Consider the following 17,684-nt stretch of genomic DNA (forward strand, 5'->3'; position numbering starts at 1 on the left):
ATCTGCAAGAACAGTTCGACGAGGTTATCCTTGACCCTGCATCACAGACATGAGCGCCTGCGATGGGGTACTCAACGACGAACCTGGGTGCACGAATGGCGAAACGTCATTTTTTCGGATGAATCCAGGTTCTGTGTACAGTATCACGATGGTCGCATCTGTGTTTGGCTACATCGTGGTGAACGCACATTGGAAGCGTGTATTCGTCATCGCCATACTGGCGTATCACCCGGCGTGACACGTCTCGGTCACCTCTTGTTCGCATTGCAGCACTTTGAACAGTGGACGTGACATTTCGGATGTGTTACGACCCGTGGCTCTACTGTCCATTCGATCGCTGCGAAACCCTACATTTCAGCAGGATAATGCACGACCGCATGTTGCAGCTCCTGTACTGGCCTTTCTGTATACAGAAAATGTTCGACTGCTGCCCTGGCCAGTACATTCTCCAGATCTGTCACCAATTGAAAACGTCTGGTCAATGGTGGCCGAGCAACTGGCTCGTCACAATACGGCAGTCACTACTCTTGATGAACTGTGGTATCGTGTTGAAGCAGCATGGGCAGCTGTACCTGTACACGGCAGCCAAGCTATGTTTAACTCAATGCCCAGGTGTATCAAGGCCGTTATTATGGCCAGAGGTGGTAGTTCTGGGTACTGATTTCTCAGGATCTATGCACCAAAATTGCGTGAAAATGTAATCACATGTCAGTTCTAGTATAATATATTAGTCGAATGAATAGCCGTTTATCATCTGGATTTCTTCTTGGTGTAGCAGTTTTAATGGCCAGTAGTGTATACCTAAGCACTACCGGGGTATCGAGTTGACACGGGTATGCCGTTTCATGTCGTCCGAGGCACTAGAGGAGCACTCAGAATTTCATAGAACAAATTTTTTCAAAGATTATACTTCTTGCTTCATATTTTAGAAGGTTCAAACCATTTTGTAAGCCAATAAAAAAAATGATTTTTTTGGAAATTCTGCAGTGGCGTTACCCCGAAATAAGTACCGTAATTAAAATAAAATGTATTGCTTTTTACCGGACTCTCTCATGAACTAAAATCGACATGTTATTCTATGAACTGCCGATTTGTGAGTAGAGTAGGAGATCCATCCTTCGGGTGAGCGTGGAAGAGGATATGCTGGACCTAGTGAGGTGGGGAAGCTGACCTCGTCAGCTGAATACTAAACAATGACCTCTGGCATACAGCCGGAACCAGCGGCCAGTAATATTTGGCCCGCAGCAGTAAAAGCGGCCGCCGGTGCTGGTGCTTCTCGTAAAACGAGATGTCCGAGCGCCGGTCGCGAATGTGGGCGGAAGAGCTGCGTACGTAAAATCCCCTCGGGTACGCTGCGGACTGCGCTGCGTGTCAGCGAAATGCGTGGCCGACTTCATATCGTGCATCCGAGTATTAAAACTTCTCCTAGCATAAAGCAGTCATCAACCGGAAAATTGGTGTTGCATTAGGCGCGCTCGTATTGGAGACGTGGATCCCCTTGCCTGTGTCTGGCCTGATTACGTGCACACCTATCTGGTTGTACACTGCGGAGAGTATTGTAAAGTTATACATAATGAACAAGGCAATTCGGAGTGAATATAGCGATTACTTTCTTTCTTTCTTCCTTTTGCTTACGCCATAGTCCCGCAGCGATCGCAGGGTCGACGTGGTTGGAACGGATTTGGCAAGGTTAGTTTTAGAGGTGGTCGAATGCCCTTCCTGCCGCCACTCCGTACCCCCTGGGAGGGAATCAGTGTACCCCAACTGTGTGCTTCTAGTGTAAATCGTGAAATAGTGCGAACGTGTTTCAAATGTCTGCGACGCGTGTAATTGAGGCGGAACGTGTGGACCAGCTCGGTATTCACCTAGCGGGATGTGGAAAACCGCCTAAAAACCACATCCAGGCTGGCCAGCACACCGGCCCTCGTCGTTAATCCGCCGGGCGGATTCGACTCAGCGCCGGCGCGCCTACCCGAGCCCAGGAAGCAGCGCGTTAGCGCTCTCGGCTACCATGGCGGGTCTCAGTGAATATAGCTATTACAAACGGGTATTACTGTCTAACGCATAGCGATACGTCGATAAGGATACTAAATAGAACAAACTTTCCTGATGTTCTGCAGAATGTGTATTTGGTCACGAAACGACCTTCCGCTTCTTAGTCCACCGTTAGCTGGCAACTGAATATCGCAAACACAGATTAAATTACGTGCGACATTCAAAGATATTACGAAACTGATCTGCATTTTACGAATCCGGATTGACGTCAGCTTTTTGTGACTGATGGAAATTTGTGCCGGATCGGTACTCGAATCCGGATTTCCCGCTTATCGCGAGCGGTCGCCTTAATAACTTTCGCTATCCGAGCAGACCTCCAGGGCCGACCAAAGTTCCATATGTCACTGAATCCACAACCCATGCGCTGGCACATCTCGTGACTCCGGCACTGGGAGAGAGAAGCATTTTATGGTCATTTTAGCCCGTCGAGGCATGCATGATACACTATTGATTGTATTGTATGTTAACCGGCGGCCTAGAAACGACGGAGAGGCTCCGTCCCCGCCGCGGCCGCAGTGATCCACAACCCCACGACTACTACCGCAGTCCACTTCACCCCTCCGCCGCCCCTACACCGAACCACTCTTTCAGGGTTATCGTGCGGTTCGACTCCCGGTGGAAGCGCCCCCCCCCCCCTTCCCGCCCCAGGGAACGTCTCACACCAGACGAGTATAACCCCTATGTTTGTTTGGTAGAGTAATGGTGGAGTACGCGTACGTGCAGAGCTTGTTTGCGCAGCAATCGCCGACATATTGTAGCCGAGACGGAATAAGGGGAACCAGCCCGCATTCGCCGAGGCAGATGGAAAACCGCCTAAAAGCCATCCACAGACTGGCCGGCTCACCGGACCTCGACACAAGTCCGCCGGGCGGATTCGTGCCGGGGACCAGGCGCTCCTTCCCAATCCGGAAAACCGTGCGTTAGACCGCACAGCTAACCGGGCGGGCTACACTATTGATGGTTACAACTCTGCGACATACGGAAGATTTGGTCGGTGCCGGAGGCGTAACTGGATAGCCGAAGTGGTAAACATGTACGAGAACCGGAAGTTTTGTGGGGGAAGAGGTCTTTTGGCTAGAGGCGTTAGTACTAGGGAGATCATGAACCTGAACAAGTTGACATCGTCGTCGTGTAGGAAGAGTCATACGAGGCACTGCACAGCACCATCGTCTGGCAGGAGACATATGATTGGGGCGGGGGGCGTGAGTCATGCTTGGGTAGGTCAGTTGGTAGAGCACTTGCCCGCGAAAGGCAAAGGTCCCGAGCTCGAGTCTCGGTCCGGCATACAGTTTTCATCTGCCAGGAAGTATCATATCAGCGCACACTCCGCTGCAGAGTGAAAATCTCATTCTGGAGACACATGATTATCAAAGGAGCTTCGACGAAATTACACTGTTCGTACGATGAGATTTCGTAAAGACGACGAAGCACAGGCAGTGAGAGGCCATTACAGACACCAGGTGGGAAAAGATGTCCAAGTTTCTACGAAAAAAATTGTAATCTGTATTGAAAGGATTCGTACAGAAAAGGCTAATGATGCCAGCGTCTATGTAGTAATCCATCCATCAAAGGCAGTAATTGTGAAACTTAAAATGGCTAAGGACCGAAAGAAGATATTAGGCAAAGGATGATCTCCCTTTCTTATTCTTTTACTTATCGTATGTTCGTATAAGCTAATTACCACAGCTGTGCTGATTGCGATATTTTACTTATTTTTTGTTGTTGTTTTAAAAACACGACGTGCATCCTAGAATATGCAGCAGTACGTGTTTCATAATTAAAATTGTTTTCTTATTGTACTGTTTGTATATACTGTTTATTGCATAGGACGGAAACAAATTGCGATCTCTGGAATATATTACAGTAGTGGAGACAGTACCGTCAGAAGTCGCTAGACCGCCGGGCGATCGGAAACTCGAGATTTCCCGAGCTGTGACATAAATTAATCGAGCAGTTCAAGTTGTGTTCAAGAACAGCACTAGTTACGTCAGCCTCACGTTCCCATTTGACTGCACATGCGCAGCCAAACCTGTTATGCCTACCTGATCTTAAATAGCGGCATTTGCCGCCAAATGCTAATGTCCGAGCATCCAGACACGTTCCATTCCCAGTAATGCCGTCAAGCACTATTTAGTTTGTTTTCTTCAAAATTTGCCAAATACTTTACGAACTGTTGAACCATCGATCTGCCTGCGGAACTCCTTGTATCTCCGGGTTTGCTCCGCCCACGATTCCGCCCGGAAACTATAACTCCGGCCATCTAGTGTTTGTGGGTGGGTTTTGAGAACCGCCGTGACGTCTGTGATGTATCGCGTAACGGTCAGCGCGGAGAGAAATGGAATCAGACGCGCCATTTTGGCCTGCCCCTGCCATCATCATTTATCCACGGCCGCTGCTTCTCGTTCTCGCTCTGTATCTCTCGTTTTTCCCGACGCCCGCCAGCCTGACGTCTCTCATGCACCCCAGCAATAGCAGCCTCCGCAGACACGGTTTCCCGGGATTGCCTCTTTGTTTACTCAAAGCGACGCACCCCGTCTGTCTGTGCCGGTTTCGTTATTGCCGAGGATATGACGGGACATTTGCAGCGCTGAAGAAAGTAGACATTTCTTGGCCCTATATGTGGAGTTTATAACAAAGAATTATGGCCGACCTATTACGTTTCACGATTCACGAACTTGAAATGGTAAAAAACGTAGTGAAAACATTTTGTTTTCTGCAGAAAGTAAGTTTAATTCTGCACATAGCGCTTCAGAATAATGGTGATAGATAATCGAAAAGACAATTATGGGCAGACATTAACCGTAGCAATACCAACGCATTTTGCTTAACGAACATTACAAAGAGAGCGAGGGAGGGGGTGGGAGGCCTTATGCCCACTCAAAACTTTCGTTAATGGTTGTTGACTTATATTGCGAACATACTTTTTGAAGAGGTACTGCTGTGTTAGTGGGGTCTTGAACATGAAAATATCCTTTAGCACATTCTTAGCAACATCAACACATTTTCAGTAATGTGTACTACCAAGGGGAGGGTATTTTAAGCCCAGCCTAAAAAGCTGTAAAATGCAAATGTTATTGAGTGCAGTTGAGTTTTACTTACAAAATAATTTTTAAAGAGATATTGATGTGTAAGTAAGGTCCTGAACATGATGGCATTGAATATGATGGTCATTGGTGAAAACAATATCTACTACTGAGATTTAAATTTTTGGGTTAAGTTTAACTGCAAAAATTAAAATATTTATATATTAGAAATAGTAAATATTTTTTCCGAAAATTTAATATATTAAGTAACTGGCTGAATCACAATATTTTAAAAAGATGTGCACAAGGTATGCCCCTACCCCTTTGACATTGAGAGGGTTGGCATAGGAAATGCAATACTAATGCAAGTAAATGAATTTTGCTACTTAGGAAGTATATTAACAGATGACAACACGAATATAATAGGTGTTAAAAGATTTGCAATGACTAAACAGACTTTCAGGAATTGACGCCATTTATTAATAAGCAAGCAGTTTAATGTAGAAACAAGAAAGAAAATCATAAAAACATTTATTTGGAGCATTGTTGTGAAGGTTTTACTCTGGGGAAACAAGAAAAGAAAAGTTAGAAGCAGTAGAGATGTGGGTATAGAGAAGAGCCACAAAACACCCTGAACTGATAGAAAATCTAACGAACGAATTTTAAAATAAATTAAAGACAGAAGGACATTGATTAACATGATACAGAGGAGGAAAACTAAAATAATTGGCCACATAATTTGACAAAACAGCTTCATAAAAACAACTTAGTAGAAAAAGTACTGAGGGATAAATCTAAATGCAGACCCAGAACATTGATAATACAAAGTGTTATTAGTGGAACAAACTGGTACAACTACAACCAAATGGCACAGATAGTGAGGGGCAGAGAAGGGTGGCTATATCAACAAGCCATTGCCTTAAGTGTCTGATGATGAAATACAGCTCTGTTGACCTCAGTACATTTGGTTCTAGTGAGATTACAATGATTGTTTTTTATTGTACAGCAAATCAGTTTGCTTCAAATACTGCATGTATGTGTGTACAGCACGGGTAACATCTTAATTCCAAGAATATTCCTTCCTTCCAAATCATTTTTTGAGATTAAGAAAGAGAACAATGTCACTTGATGTGGAATCTAGGGATGGGTGCGGAATATTTCAAACCATAGGTTATTCCCTTTTGCCATTTCAGCAATAGTGTAACACCACTTTCATTTCTCTCTGCTTTGGATCCTTTCTACTCTAACTCACTAGTCAAACAGCCTAAAAATCTTCGCATTACAAGAAGCAGTTGCCTTTTCAAAATACCTCATCATGATATCACTTTGTAAGTGCTGACTTCCACTCCCCTCTAAAAATAACTTTCCATTCCTCTTTCTCTGACTGAATGGTTTCCATTTGTTTGGCACTCACGTTAACTGTAAATTTGGTTGTGTCTCACAGTAACAGTGCTGTTGTGTCTCATTAGGATTTCTGCACATACTTGAAGTGCTTTCACTGAAACTGAACAACTGCAGATGAATCAGTAATTATTATGTAGCTGATTATTCCATCACTCATTGGTAGAAGAATGAATTGTGAGTGTAAATCATTTTGTGTTTTTCATTTATAAAACATATAACTAGTCTTTCAGTGTTTCCTATTTCCTCTTCCAGTATTATTGCTAAGGATTCCAGTAAAGAATATTATGAAATGACTCAGTCGCCAATTTTTCTTGAGTCCTCTTTTCAAGACGAGTTAAATTTTGTAAGAATTCTACCATTGAATTTTACAATAGCTACTAAATTTGATTGTGTCGTATATTAAGTTTTGCAAGCTTTAATGCACATATATGTAACTATTTCACTGATTCCGATCATTTACAGTATTTATTTAAGGAGTGGGACCTATAATATTTTTGTAGCTGATCATGTCTATTTCAAAATGTTTGTTTGTATTGATGTTCACATGAATGTCTCAAAGTCTTGCTGTATTTCACAATTGTTTGTGCTGATGTTTCTCATTCACTTTTGAGAAGGAAAGCAACAAGCTATGTTCCTTGCAGGAGTGATATTTATATTTATTGTGTCTAGGACACTGATGTATGCTGCATGATAGTTATTGTGAAACTGGATTTATTACCAACAGTTTTCAAATCATTTGATTTGCTGTACAGGAGACATTTCAAGATTTACAATTAAAATATTTTTATGAGAAATACAGAAGTTTTACATTATTTTATATACATTACTATGATACAGTTACAAATGCTCCATAAAGTTTTCTGTAAAAATAATTAAAACAAAGTATGTAATCCCCTTTTTCTATAGTATAAAAAAGTATGTTGCTTATATCTAGTAACTGAGCTTTTGACTGCATGAACATTATACTATTATTTTATTTTAGGGTCAGAATTTGTATATGTAAATTGTCCACCACAAATATTGCTTTGGACGCAATAACAAATTCATTTTCTAAAAAAAAATGTGGAATTTTTATTTTACATTAGTCACTTGTATTTACTTTCTTTCTAAGAGCTTTTGACTATCCTGGTAAATGAATATTATATTTCAGCACGGAGAAAAAAATCTGGAAAATGTCACCCACGAAGAGGCTGTCGCAACTCTGAAGGCCACACAAGACAGAGTGGTGCTGCTCGTGGCGAAACCAGAAAATGCGTACCTGCCGCCCCCACCTGATGTGTCCAATACACCTCCACCACGTAAGCTTATATTGTATTCTTTGTTTTTGGAACAGTAGAGTGTTTCTTTACCTGAAGTATAAAACCTCATCCTACACAGTTAAGTTCAAATTGGCAATGTTTTAGGCAATGTAAGAATCTAATGAAATGTAAGAATGTGTGAAGAATGGGAATGTAATCCTAAGAACAGAACAAAACATTTTGCTGTATATGTGTTTTAGGCAAGCTGTTTTACATGATACATCTGCAAATAAACTATAGAGTCACCTACAACTCATACGAAAAACATTAAAATCATCTTCACTCTATGGTATAGTGCCAGAGGAAAATAGTACTGTAATGTGAAACAAATACTGTAAATAATTCTTCTGATATAAATAATAGAGGGAAACATTCCACGTGGCAAAAATATATCTAAAAACAAAGGTGATGTGACTTACCAAAAGAAAGTGCTGGCAGATCGATAGACACACAAACAAACACAAACAAACACAAACATACACACAAAATTCTAGCTTTCGCAACCAATGGCTGCTTCGTCAGGAAAGAGGGAAGGATGTGGGTTTTAAGGGAGAGGGTAAGGAGTCATTCCAATCCCGAGAGCAGAAAGACTTACCTTAGGGGGAAAAAAGGACGGGTATACACTCGCACACACACACACACACACACACACATATCCATCCACACATATACAGACACAAGCAGACATATTCAAAGGCAAAGAGTTTGGGCAGAGATGTCAGTCGAGGCGGAAGTGCAGAGGCAAAGATGTTGTTGAATGACAGGTGAGGTATGAGTGGCGGTAACTTGAAATTAGCGGAGATTGAGGCCTGGTGGATAACGGGAAGAGAGGATATATTGAAGGGCAAGTTCCCATCTCCGGAGTTCGGATAGGTTGGTGTTAGTGGGAAGTATCCAGATAACCTGGACGGCATAACACTGTGCCAGGATGTGCTGGCCGTGCACCAAGGCATGTTTAGCCACAGGGTGATCCTCGTTACCAACAAACACTGTCTGCCTGTGTCCATTCATGCGAATGGACAGTTTGTTGCTGGTCATTCCCACATAGAATGCATCACAGTGTAGGCAGGTCAGTTGTTAAATCACGTGGGTGCTTTCACACGTGGCTCTGCCTTTGATCGTGTACACCTTCCGGGTTACAGGACTGGAGTAGGTGGTGGTGGGAGGGTGCATGGGACAGGTTTTACACCGGGGGCGGTTACAAGGGTAGGAGTCAGAGGGTAGGGAAGGTGGTTTGGGGATTTCATAGGGATGAACTAAGAGGTTACGGAGGTTAGGTGGGCGGCGGAAAGACACTCTTGGTGGAGTGGGGAGGATTTCATCAAGGATGGATCTCATTTCAGGGCAGGATTTGAGGAAGTCGTATCCCTGCTGGAGAGCCACATTCAGAGTCTGATCCAGTCCCGGAAAGCATCCTGTCACAAGTGGGGCACTTTTGTGGTTCTTCTGTGGGAGGTTCTGGGTTTGAGGGGGTGAGGAAGTGGCTCTGGTTATTTGCTTCTGTACCAGGTCGGGAGGGTAGTTGCGGGATGCTTTCCCATCACCCTTGTGGAATGACAAGTGTGTGTGTGTGTGTGTGTGTGTGTGTGTGTGTGTGTGTGTGTGTGTGTGTGTGTGTGATTTATGAAGACAAATCATGTCACTGAAATATTTACTCGTAAAATTATCCATCCAAAAGTGAAATGTTAAAATTGATTCAGCCATTGCAAAAATGCTCCAGCACAGTGGTCTAAAACTTTTACAGGTGATTGAGTAATAGTTGTCTATATGATGCCCTAATTGTACCCTCAAGGAAGATTTGGTTGGAAGTATGGAACTTGTCTGTGAGTGAGGAGCTACAATAGGCACTGAGTACCTATGTCAAGTTTGCCACGTGTCTTTTCAAATTGGTGGTTTTTAAAGAGCCTGAGAAATAAAGTACAAGTAAAGTAACTCAATAAAGTATTTGAAAACTATAAATTGGCCAGTTATGTGAATCCCATTAGTTGAGTCTCGTAAATAGTGTGACTGTTTAGAAATGCTGATTACTTACATTATGGAAATATACAGGAGCCAAATTTTCAATGCCTAAGCCAGTAACTATGCCAACAAAATATTTTTTACATTCTTGCAGTTTTCCCACTGTTGTAGTAATTTATAATTCAAGGTGTGCTTGTCATAATGAGGGTCTCCTACTTACTATAGGTAGTAAGTGTGAGTCCGCATTACTTTCTTAAAGTAATGAACTTTGGATGCCAATCAGTTGTTGCTAGCAAGGATCTAGAAAAATTGTCTGTCGATTCAAAGGGTGCTGCGTTCTGGCACATCATTTTAGTTACTGCTGTTTTCATCTTGGGGCTCTTTTCTTCACGGGCATTTTCTTATTTAAATGCCTCTGAGACTCTCATGCAGTGTCATTTTATTGTGATGCTTACATTCAGGCTTTCACATGTGCACTGTGTCATACCACTGCAGAAAGGATTTACATATCTGTTCTACTCTTACCACATTTCCCTCGGGCAGTTTGCATATCAGTGAAACACCCACGACTAAAAGAATTATGTGAGAGCATTAGCTCTCTGATTCAGCTAATCTTACACTTCATTTGAGAAGTTATTTTTTAATAAAAAGTTGTTTATAAATGGTTCTGTTAACATTTGCATTTATTGTGCTTATAATTATATGCAGAGATGCCACTTTGTAGCACCACAAGATAAAATTAATTGTTGCACCACTGCCTCTTGGGGACTCTTTAACTTTGACAGCTAAACACTCAATATATAGTTTCTTTCCATTATGTACCCATTCCCACATTTTCAACTTTATGGCTAACTGCTCCACCATAGTAATTTACACAACAAACCATTGTCATTTTTTCTGCAAGCAGGAAGATCATTGGGGCATTTGTTGATGTGATTTTAAAAATTAACTTTTACAAACAAGCTCTATAAGGCTCAAACTCTGAATATATGGGAATAACTGGTAACCTGTAGGATCACATGTTGCTCTTTGCTCCAAATATGTTTGGTGGCATTGTGAGAATTGTTCCAGCATTACAGAAAATTACCACTTTACTGAGAAAGCTGTGATTCATGATACACTGTTATGTAATATACATTAGTAGCACTAGAAAGGTGCTTGGTGCTTCCACAAATAATGGTTTCATGTATGTAATATCACTGCACCACACTTGCTTATGAAGCACAGTACCTAGATAAACAAATTGTATTCCCAGGATGCTACTTGCCATTAACTGTCAAATCAGAAGAGTGATCCTTGGTTTGGCTATTCCTCTCGCCAATTGTGGTTGACTACTTGGAAGAACGCATATTCCAAGGGAAAGATAGTATGTAGATAAATAAGCTTTTATTTCATTAGATCCATAGGGAGTAGATCCTTCATACTTTTTTGTATCCAGAAATCAAAATTCTTCTGCCCAAATGGGCAACTTTCAGTATTTCTGTACTTCCTGCTACAATTCATCGAGGGAACATTTACTGGGTCAATTAGGACATGTTTGGAGGTGTCCCATATTGTGATGTTTGCTATGATCACATATATTGTGATAATCCTGTATAAGGCCCTACAGGATGAGGTTGCCTTCCGTGGTGCTACACTGATTCTGATGCAGCTGAAGTTCTTCCAAATCTTCCATCTCAAGTTCTAACTGCTGGATGTTTCCTGCAGTGGAGGAGGCCTGATAAGGTCTTTATTCAAGATTTTTCCAGGTGTGATCTTAATTGGAAGTATGCTTATGCTTCCTAAGGTGCTTGTGACCAATGCTTGTGAGTTAGTGGTCTGTATAGTTTGTATAGTTTATCGAGCTACATAGGTTTCGTACAGCTGGTCGTTAGTTGGTGTGTTTCATTTGAGCTGCCTGTTTGGTTCAGCTCCCCATCTGCTATTAGCCAGTCTTCTTAATATATTATTTCTTGCTCAAACTTTATGATAGGTCTTGCCACAGTGATGTTTGTACATCAGTGACTAGTACAGTAAAACATGTCACAAAAAGAAAATTGTCAATATTATATATTTACAAAAATGAAATAATGTGCTGATATTACTTCCACTAATCCTAAGTGATATGTTCTCGAAAATGTGGAATGGAATGGACAGATAGAATGGACAGTTAGAAAAATGTTATCCAAATTAGTGTATTACAATTTTCTGAAATAATTTAACATGATAGTACAACAAAAAATTGCTTTGATTCTTGAAGATTATAAATCTTCATATTTCATAAATGAAGAAATTCCAACAAAACAGCACGAGTATATTTCAGTAGTGGTCAGTAGCAGTGGTTTCTCGCTTATTCTGACATGTATGTTAAGAATTATCTCTGAAACATCTTTGAAATGATTTCAATATGTGAAGGTAAATCCATTTGATTACTTCATGTATATTATTGTTTTCTTCCAATGGGATGTAATGAATGGCATTTAGGGAGGACTCTGCAAATGTTTGACTTGGCTTTATGGTTTCAGTGTAAATTTTTGATATTACTTCCATTCCTATCTCTCTTCTTTCAGCTGATGTGTCTTGATATTTCAAGGCAAATACGAGGGTCAGTCAAAAAGTAATGCCTCCTATTTTTTTTTTTCTACATTTAATTGTCAGGAAATTTAAATGCAATTACATAGGTTGAAAACCACAACATTGAGGATCATTTTGTCATTTTTCAATGTAATCTCCGCCCATCTCTACAGTTTTGGTCCATCTTTGAACAAGGGCATGTATCCCAGCACGGTAAAAATCACAGCTCTGCTTCCTAAGCCATTGACGCACGGATGTTTTGACGGCCTCCTCATCTTCAAAATGAATCCCACGATGAGCTTCTTTTAGTGGCCCGAACAGATGGAAGTCTGATGGTGCCAGGTCAGGGCTGTATGGGGGATGAGGCAAAACTTCCCATCCAATTTTGACAATCTCGTCAGAGGTGTGACGACTGGTGTGTGGTCTTGCATTGTCATGCAAAAGAAGAACATCTGCCATTGATTTTGTTGAGCGAACTCGCTGAAGACGTGCTTTAAGTTTGTTGAGGGTTGTGACGTATTGAACAGAATTTATTGTGCATCCCTGCTCCAAAAAATCAACCAGAATCACACCCTCTGTATCCCAGAAAACTGTTGCCATAACTTTCCCTGCCGATCGCACAGTTTTGAATTTTTTCTTCCTCGGCGAGCTTGTGTGACGCCACTCCATTGACTGCCTCTTTGATTCGGGTTCAAAAAAATGCACCCATGTTTCGTCCCCGGTCACAATTTTTTTCAGAAACTCATCTCCCTCCAAACGGAAGCGCTGCAAGTGTTGGGAGGCTATTGTTTTCCTTGCCTCTTTATTCTGATCGGTTAACATTCTTGGAACCCACCGTGCACAAACTTTTGAGTACCCCAATTGTTTAATAATCGTGATCACACTGCCTTTACTAAGAGAAATAATGCGACACACTTCATCTGCAGTCACCCGACGGTCACCACGAATGATGTCATCAACTTGCTGAATGTTGTGTGGAGTCACTGCACTCACCGGCCTGCCGCTCCGCTTTTCGTCAGTCAACGGTGTTTGCCCTTCAGCTTCCTTACAACGACGAACCCATCGTCTAACAGTGCTGACATCCACTGTCACAACACCATACACCTTCTTCAGTCTTTCATGAATGCGTATGGGCGTTTCACCTTCTGCATTCAAGAATTCAATCACACAACGCTGTCTCAAACGAACATCGATGTCGGCCATCTTACAAACTTCTGCTGTGCTGCCACCTGTTGACACAGAAAGTTACTACTGCAGTGGATTGCAGAAGAAGGTTTGAGGAATGGCGCCAAATTCAAATTTTTCACTTAACTTAATTTCTTTAAGTAGAAAAAAAATGGGAGGCATTACTTTTTGACCGACCCTCGTAACTTTTTGTCAGATGAGATGTTTCTCATAAATTTTGTAGAAGTAAGATGAGTTCATCTGCAGGTGTTTCAATGTAAGTAATTAACAGCAATTGCTGACATGGCATTAGTAAACTCATAACATTTCAGTGATAATCTATTTAAGTGAAGGACATTATTTTATAAATGTTTCCTTGTCAACGAATAGATTATTGCCTTATATGTTCTTATGTCATAGTGAACAGAAGAAAAAAAATCCATTTCTCAACATTGCCTTCAACATTTCATTGTTACATTTGCCTCTGTTGTTATCAGGTTATTTGTAGCATCAGTGATCGGTGTGTTTCATATATGCTAAATACACATGTTCATATTTTTGTAATGCACATTATAAATGTCTTCCTTTTGGTACTGAACCCAGCTTTTAGTTTTCAGTCTTCATTCACTGCTCCCAACAATGTTGGGTAAGAAATGATGCCACTTTGTTGCTATTTTGGTCATTGTTGGAGTTATGTTTCAATGCCCACTGCTGCTTTATACAAATATTTAAATGTTTGTGATCTTTCAAAAGTAAGAGATATATTATTAGAACAGCATGTCAGCCTTAAACAGACATAAAAATGTGTGGTCCATTATATACGTAGCATATGGTCTAACCTTTTTTCTTTTTACTCCTTATGTTTTTGTAATTGATAGATTCATCAGGACATATGAACCAATCCATTGAATATAGGGCATTCCAAGAAATTTTTGAATTGGAAATTTTTGAGAATTACCATTCAAGTCGATATTGGTATGGCAAAAAAAATTCCGAAATTTACTGGTTTGCATAACATCCAGCAGTAATGTAGTTTCATTTCAGGCTGTGTAATCAAGGGGTGTAGCACATTTGTGTATCTGGCTAAATTTCAGTTTGGGAAGTGTTGTTGTGATCTGCAATGAAAAGGGCCTAAATATATCCCCTTGGAATGGTAAACAATGTTCTATTTTGATGTTGAAAGGCGAAGACAGTAAGTAAATTTCTTTGTTTGATTTCCGTATTATTATCGTCACCAGTGAAATCAGTCTACCACTAACAAGACTTACGTGTAGTCAGCATCGATTTACTCTATTTTTGACATGACCCACAACTATCCTTATTTCTCTGTAGTGATTCATTGCTCCAATGCAATTTTTCCATCCATTAGAATGTTGAAATACACATTTCTTGTCCATTGTTGTCTTGCTAATTAGAAAATGTATGTGCTAAGATTGATCCTCCAATAGATGGAAATGAATAGGTTTGATCTGCTAGGAAAGAGAGCAAATAAATAGAGACATACAAACGAAATACATACAAGTGAAATTGTTAGTAGCTGCTGTTAAGACAGCAGAATAAAGAAGCACATATACAGGATTAGATAATAGCAATAAATGCAGTAGGAAACAAAAAACTGAAATGGAATGCTTTAAATATATACCTATATATACCTGATCAAAGTGTAATGTAAAATTGTTCATAGAAATAGCAATAGGTCAAATGGAGATTTACTTTTACGCATGACATTATACCTCATAATATGTAATACATTCAGTATCAATGGTTAAGCTTACATTAAGCCTGCACATGGCTTGGCCATGACAACATCAGAAAGACTTCAAGGAAAGAGAAAAACCAACTGCCATTTAATCAAATAAATACTAACCAATAATGATGTACTCTCTGTAGAGTATATGCTGCATTGATTTTACATAAAAATTGAAATTGTGCTGAATTAGGGCCTAAACACAGATGTATGTAGATTGTGCTTCCCATCTGAGTCATCCCAATACATTAAGCAAAGTTTCTCATTGTCTCAGATTCTCACAGAATCAGTATATAATTTAAACATGTAATTCCATGGCACTGAAGGCTAAAGAAATCAAGTAAAAAAATTAAGTGCATCAAAATAAAGCATCAGTTCTCTCACTTTCTCTCTGTGTGTGCATTTGTGATGCTTGAAGTGGTTCAGCAACTGTGCACCAATAACAGATGCAATAACCATTTCACCACTGGTTCTAAATTCAAGTGACCCACTTTTTGTGGGAGGGGGGGGGGGCAGCTGATAAATAACACCTTTTTGAATGTTTGAGAGTCTACGGGGAGCATGATGGAATAGTGAGAGAATATTGGTCATGATTTCAGAAGAGTCTTTTAAACATGCCATGAAGACTTTGCTAGCCTTATCTTTTTCATAAATATTCACTTATAGAGGTCCTCCCAAGAAATAATTATTCATAGCTTGTTTATACAAGCTAAGGACCCTGAGAGTCAGAGCAAGATTGACAGAGAAACTTTGACGTGAGTAGTGACTCTGAAGCTTCTAAAAAAAAGTTATTTTTGTGAAAAATCAGGAAGAGACAATAAAACAGAAGATGAAATGAAGGAAAGGGAAAACATCTCAGTCAAAGCACATGTATTGACATGTTCCCAAAGCTTGAAATGAAGTATTTTCATAGACTTTCCAAGATTTTTGTCATAGCTAATGATTACATTCTCTGTCTTCCATAAGTTAGGAGATGTCACCTTTCGGTTGTTAATTACTTGTGTGATTGATACTGTCTGTAACACTCAATGTGTTTTTTATTTATTACATTATTGGAATGTCAGATCAAACCGTAGAATTTGCAGTTGCAATAAAACCTATGCCGAAGCACAGGATATATTCTATTGCAACTGACACTAAACTTTGTTTCATAAACTCTAAGTTTGTATCTGATGACATCAGTAGCTGAAACATGTCAGTAACGTAGTAAATAAAAATATATTAAGTCCTCTAGATAGTATTATTTGTAAAAGTTCATAATGACAACTAACTCATTTCAGGAATTTATTTCTTTTATCAATGCATTGTGTTTTCTGTTGCAACAGTATTAAAGGTCTAGTACTACTTATTACAGTGAACTGAATTACACTGTAATATGTACTTTGCAATTATATGAGGGCAAGGAACAGATTCTCAGCCTGTCAGTGAAATATACTCTCTCTCTGTCTACGAAAAAAGTCAAAAGCACACAGATGTCGTGATGTAGTCCCCTTTTACCTCAGTGCATCACTTTGCCCATTGTCTTTCCATCACAAGTGTAATCCTGAAAGTTTTATAAAATATCCATGCACAGCAGCCAAATCCTTTTCACTGGATGCAAAATATTTTGCAGCCATTGATTTTCTTATATTTATGAGGAAAAGTGAGAGGGTGCCAATTGCAGTGAAGAGACTGGATTCCTAACAATTTGTACTGCAGATCCCACAAATTTCTCATTACCAAAGCACTTGTGTGGGTAGCAGCAGTGTGCTGTTGAAAGATGATTTTTTTCTCTCCAGTCAGACATCTTCTCACATAATTCTTTATCTGTGTGGTCCAGAGGACTTGCAGGAAAAACTGACTTTCTAGGTGTAGGACTGACAGTATCCAGCCACTGCTTTGATTGCTGTTTTGTTTGCAGCTTGAAGTAATGGACTGATACATCTCAATCACATAGCAAATCTGTGCACAAGAGTATTAGGATTCTTCTAGAGAGAAGTCAAAGCTTGAAGCAGTAGAGTGAAACCACACAAATGTATTTGGATTCTTCTTCAAAGAGTTCAAACAAATGCTGACAAATTCATTTTCACGTTCAGCAAATGTTCCATTTTCATGTACAAAACTTTCTATTGATTCTTGATGTGAAATATTCCACAGTCTTTCTCTCTGATGCGTCTCTGACCTGAACCTTTAATCATCAATTGTCTAATATCAGGTAGTACACTTTGTTGATGTTTCCATCTTTTGTTGGACATTTGGTTTCAGGTGTACACTTTTTAACTGTTGAAACCTAAGGAGTAGACACTTTATAAACCTTGAATGATTTATATACATTTTTATTGGCAATAAACACCCCAAAATGAAACAGAATTTATATATGTGACTACATGGTTTATGTACCATCTATATAGAACGGTTTCCCTGAATCAGCAATGAAGCTCTTTTCTGTTGCCTTTAAACAATGATGTAAGTGAAGACAACCACTTCCAGTATAGTGAAGAA

The 17,684-nt window shown here is 40.1% G+C and overlaps 1 protein-coding gene across 3 annotated transcripts in view; it reads left to right on the forward strand.

Moving 5' to 3' along the window:
- Nucleotides 1–17,684, forward strand: part of LOC126161504 (disks large 1 tumor suppressor protein) — a 935,475-nt gene that overhangs the window by 398,604 nt on the left and 519,187 nt on the right. For all 3 annotated transcript variants that reach the window (XM_049917405.1, XM_049917407.1, XM_049917406.1), the window contains one exon: nucleotides 7,633–7,780. In XM_049917405.1, coding sequence (XP_049773362.1) covers nucleotides 7,633–7,780 — 148 coding nt within the window. The remainder of the gene's footprint in view (nucleotides 1–7,632; nucleotides 7,781–17,684) is intronic.

Source organism: Schistocerca cancellata, chromosome 2 (genome assembly GCF_023864275.1).
Source record: "Schistocerca cancellata isolate TAMUIC-IGC-003103 chromosome 2, iqSchCanc2.1, whole genome shotgun sequence".
Classification (NCBI taxonomy): Eukaryota; Metazoa; Arthropoda; class Insecta; order Orthoptera; family Acrididae; genus Schistocerca; species Schistocerca cancellata.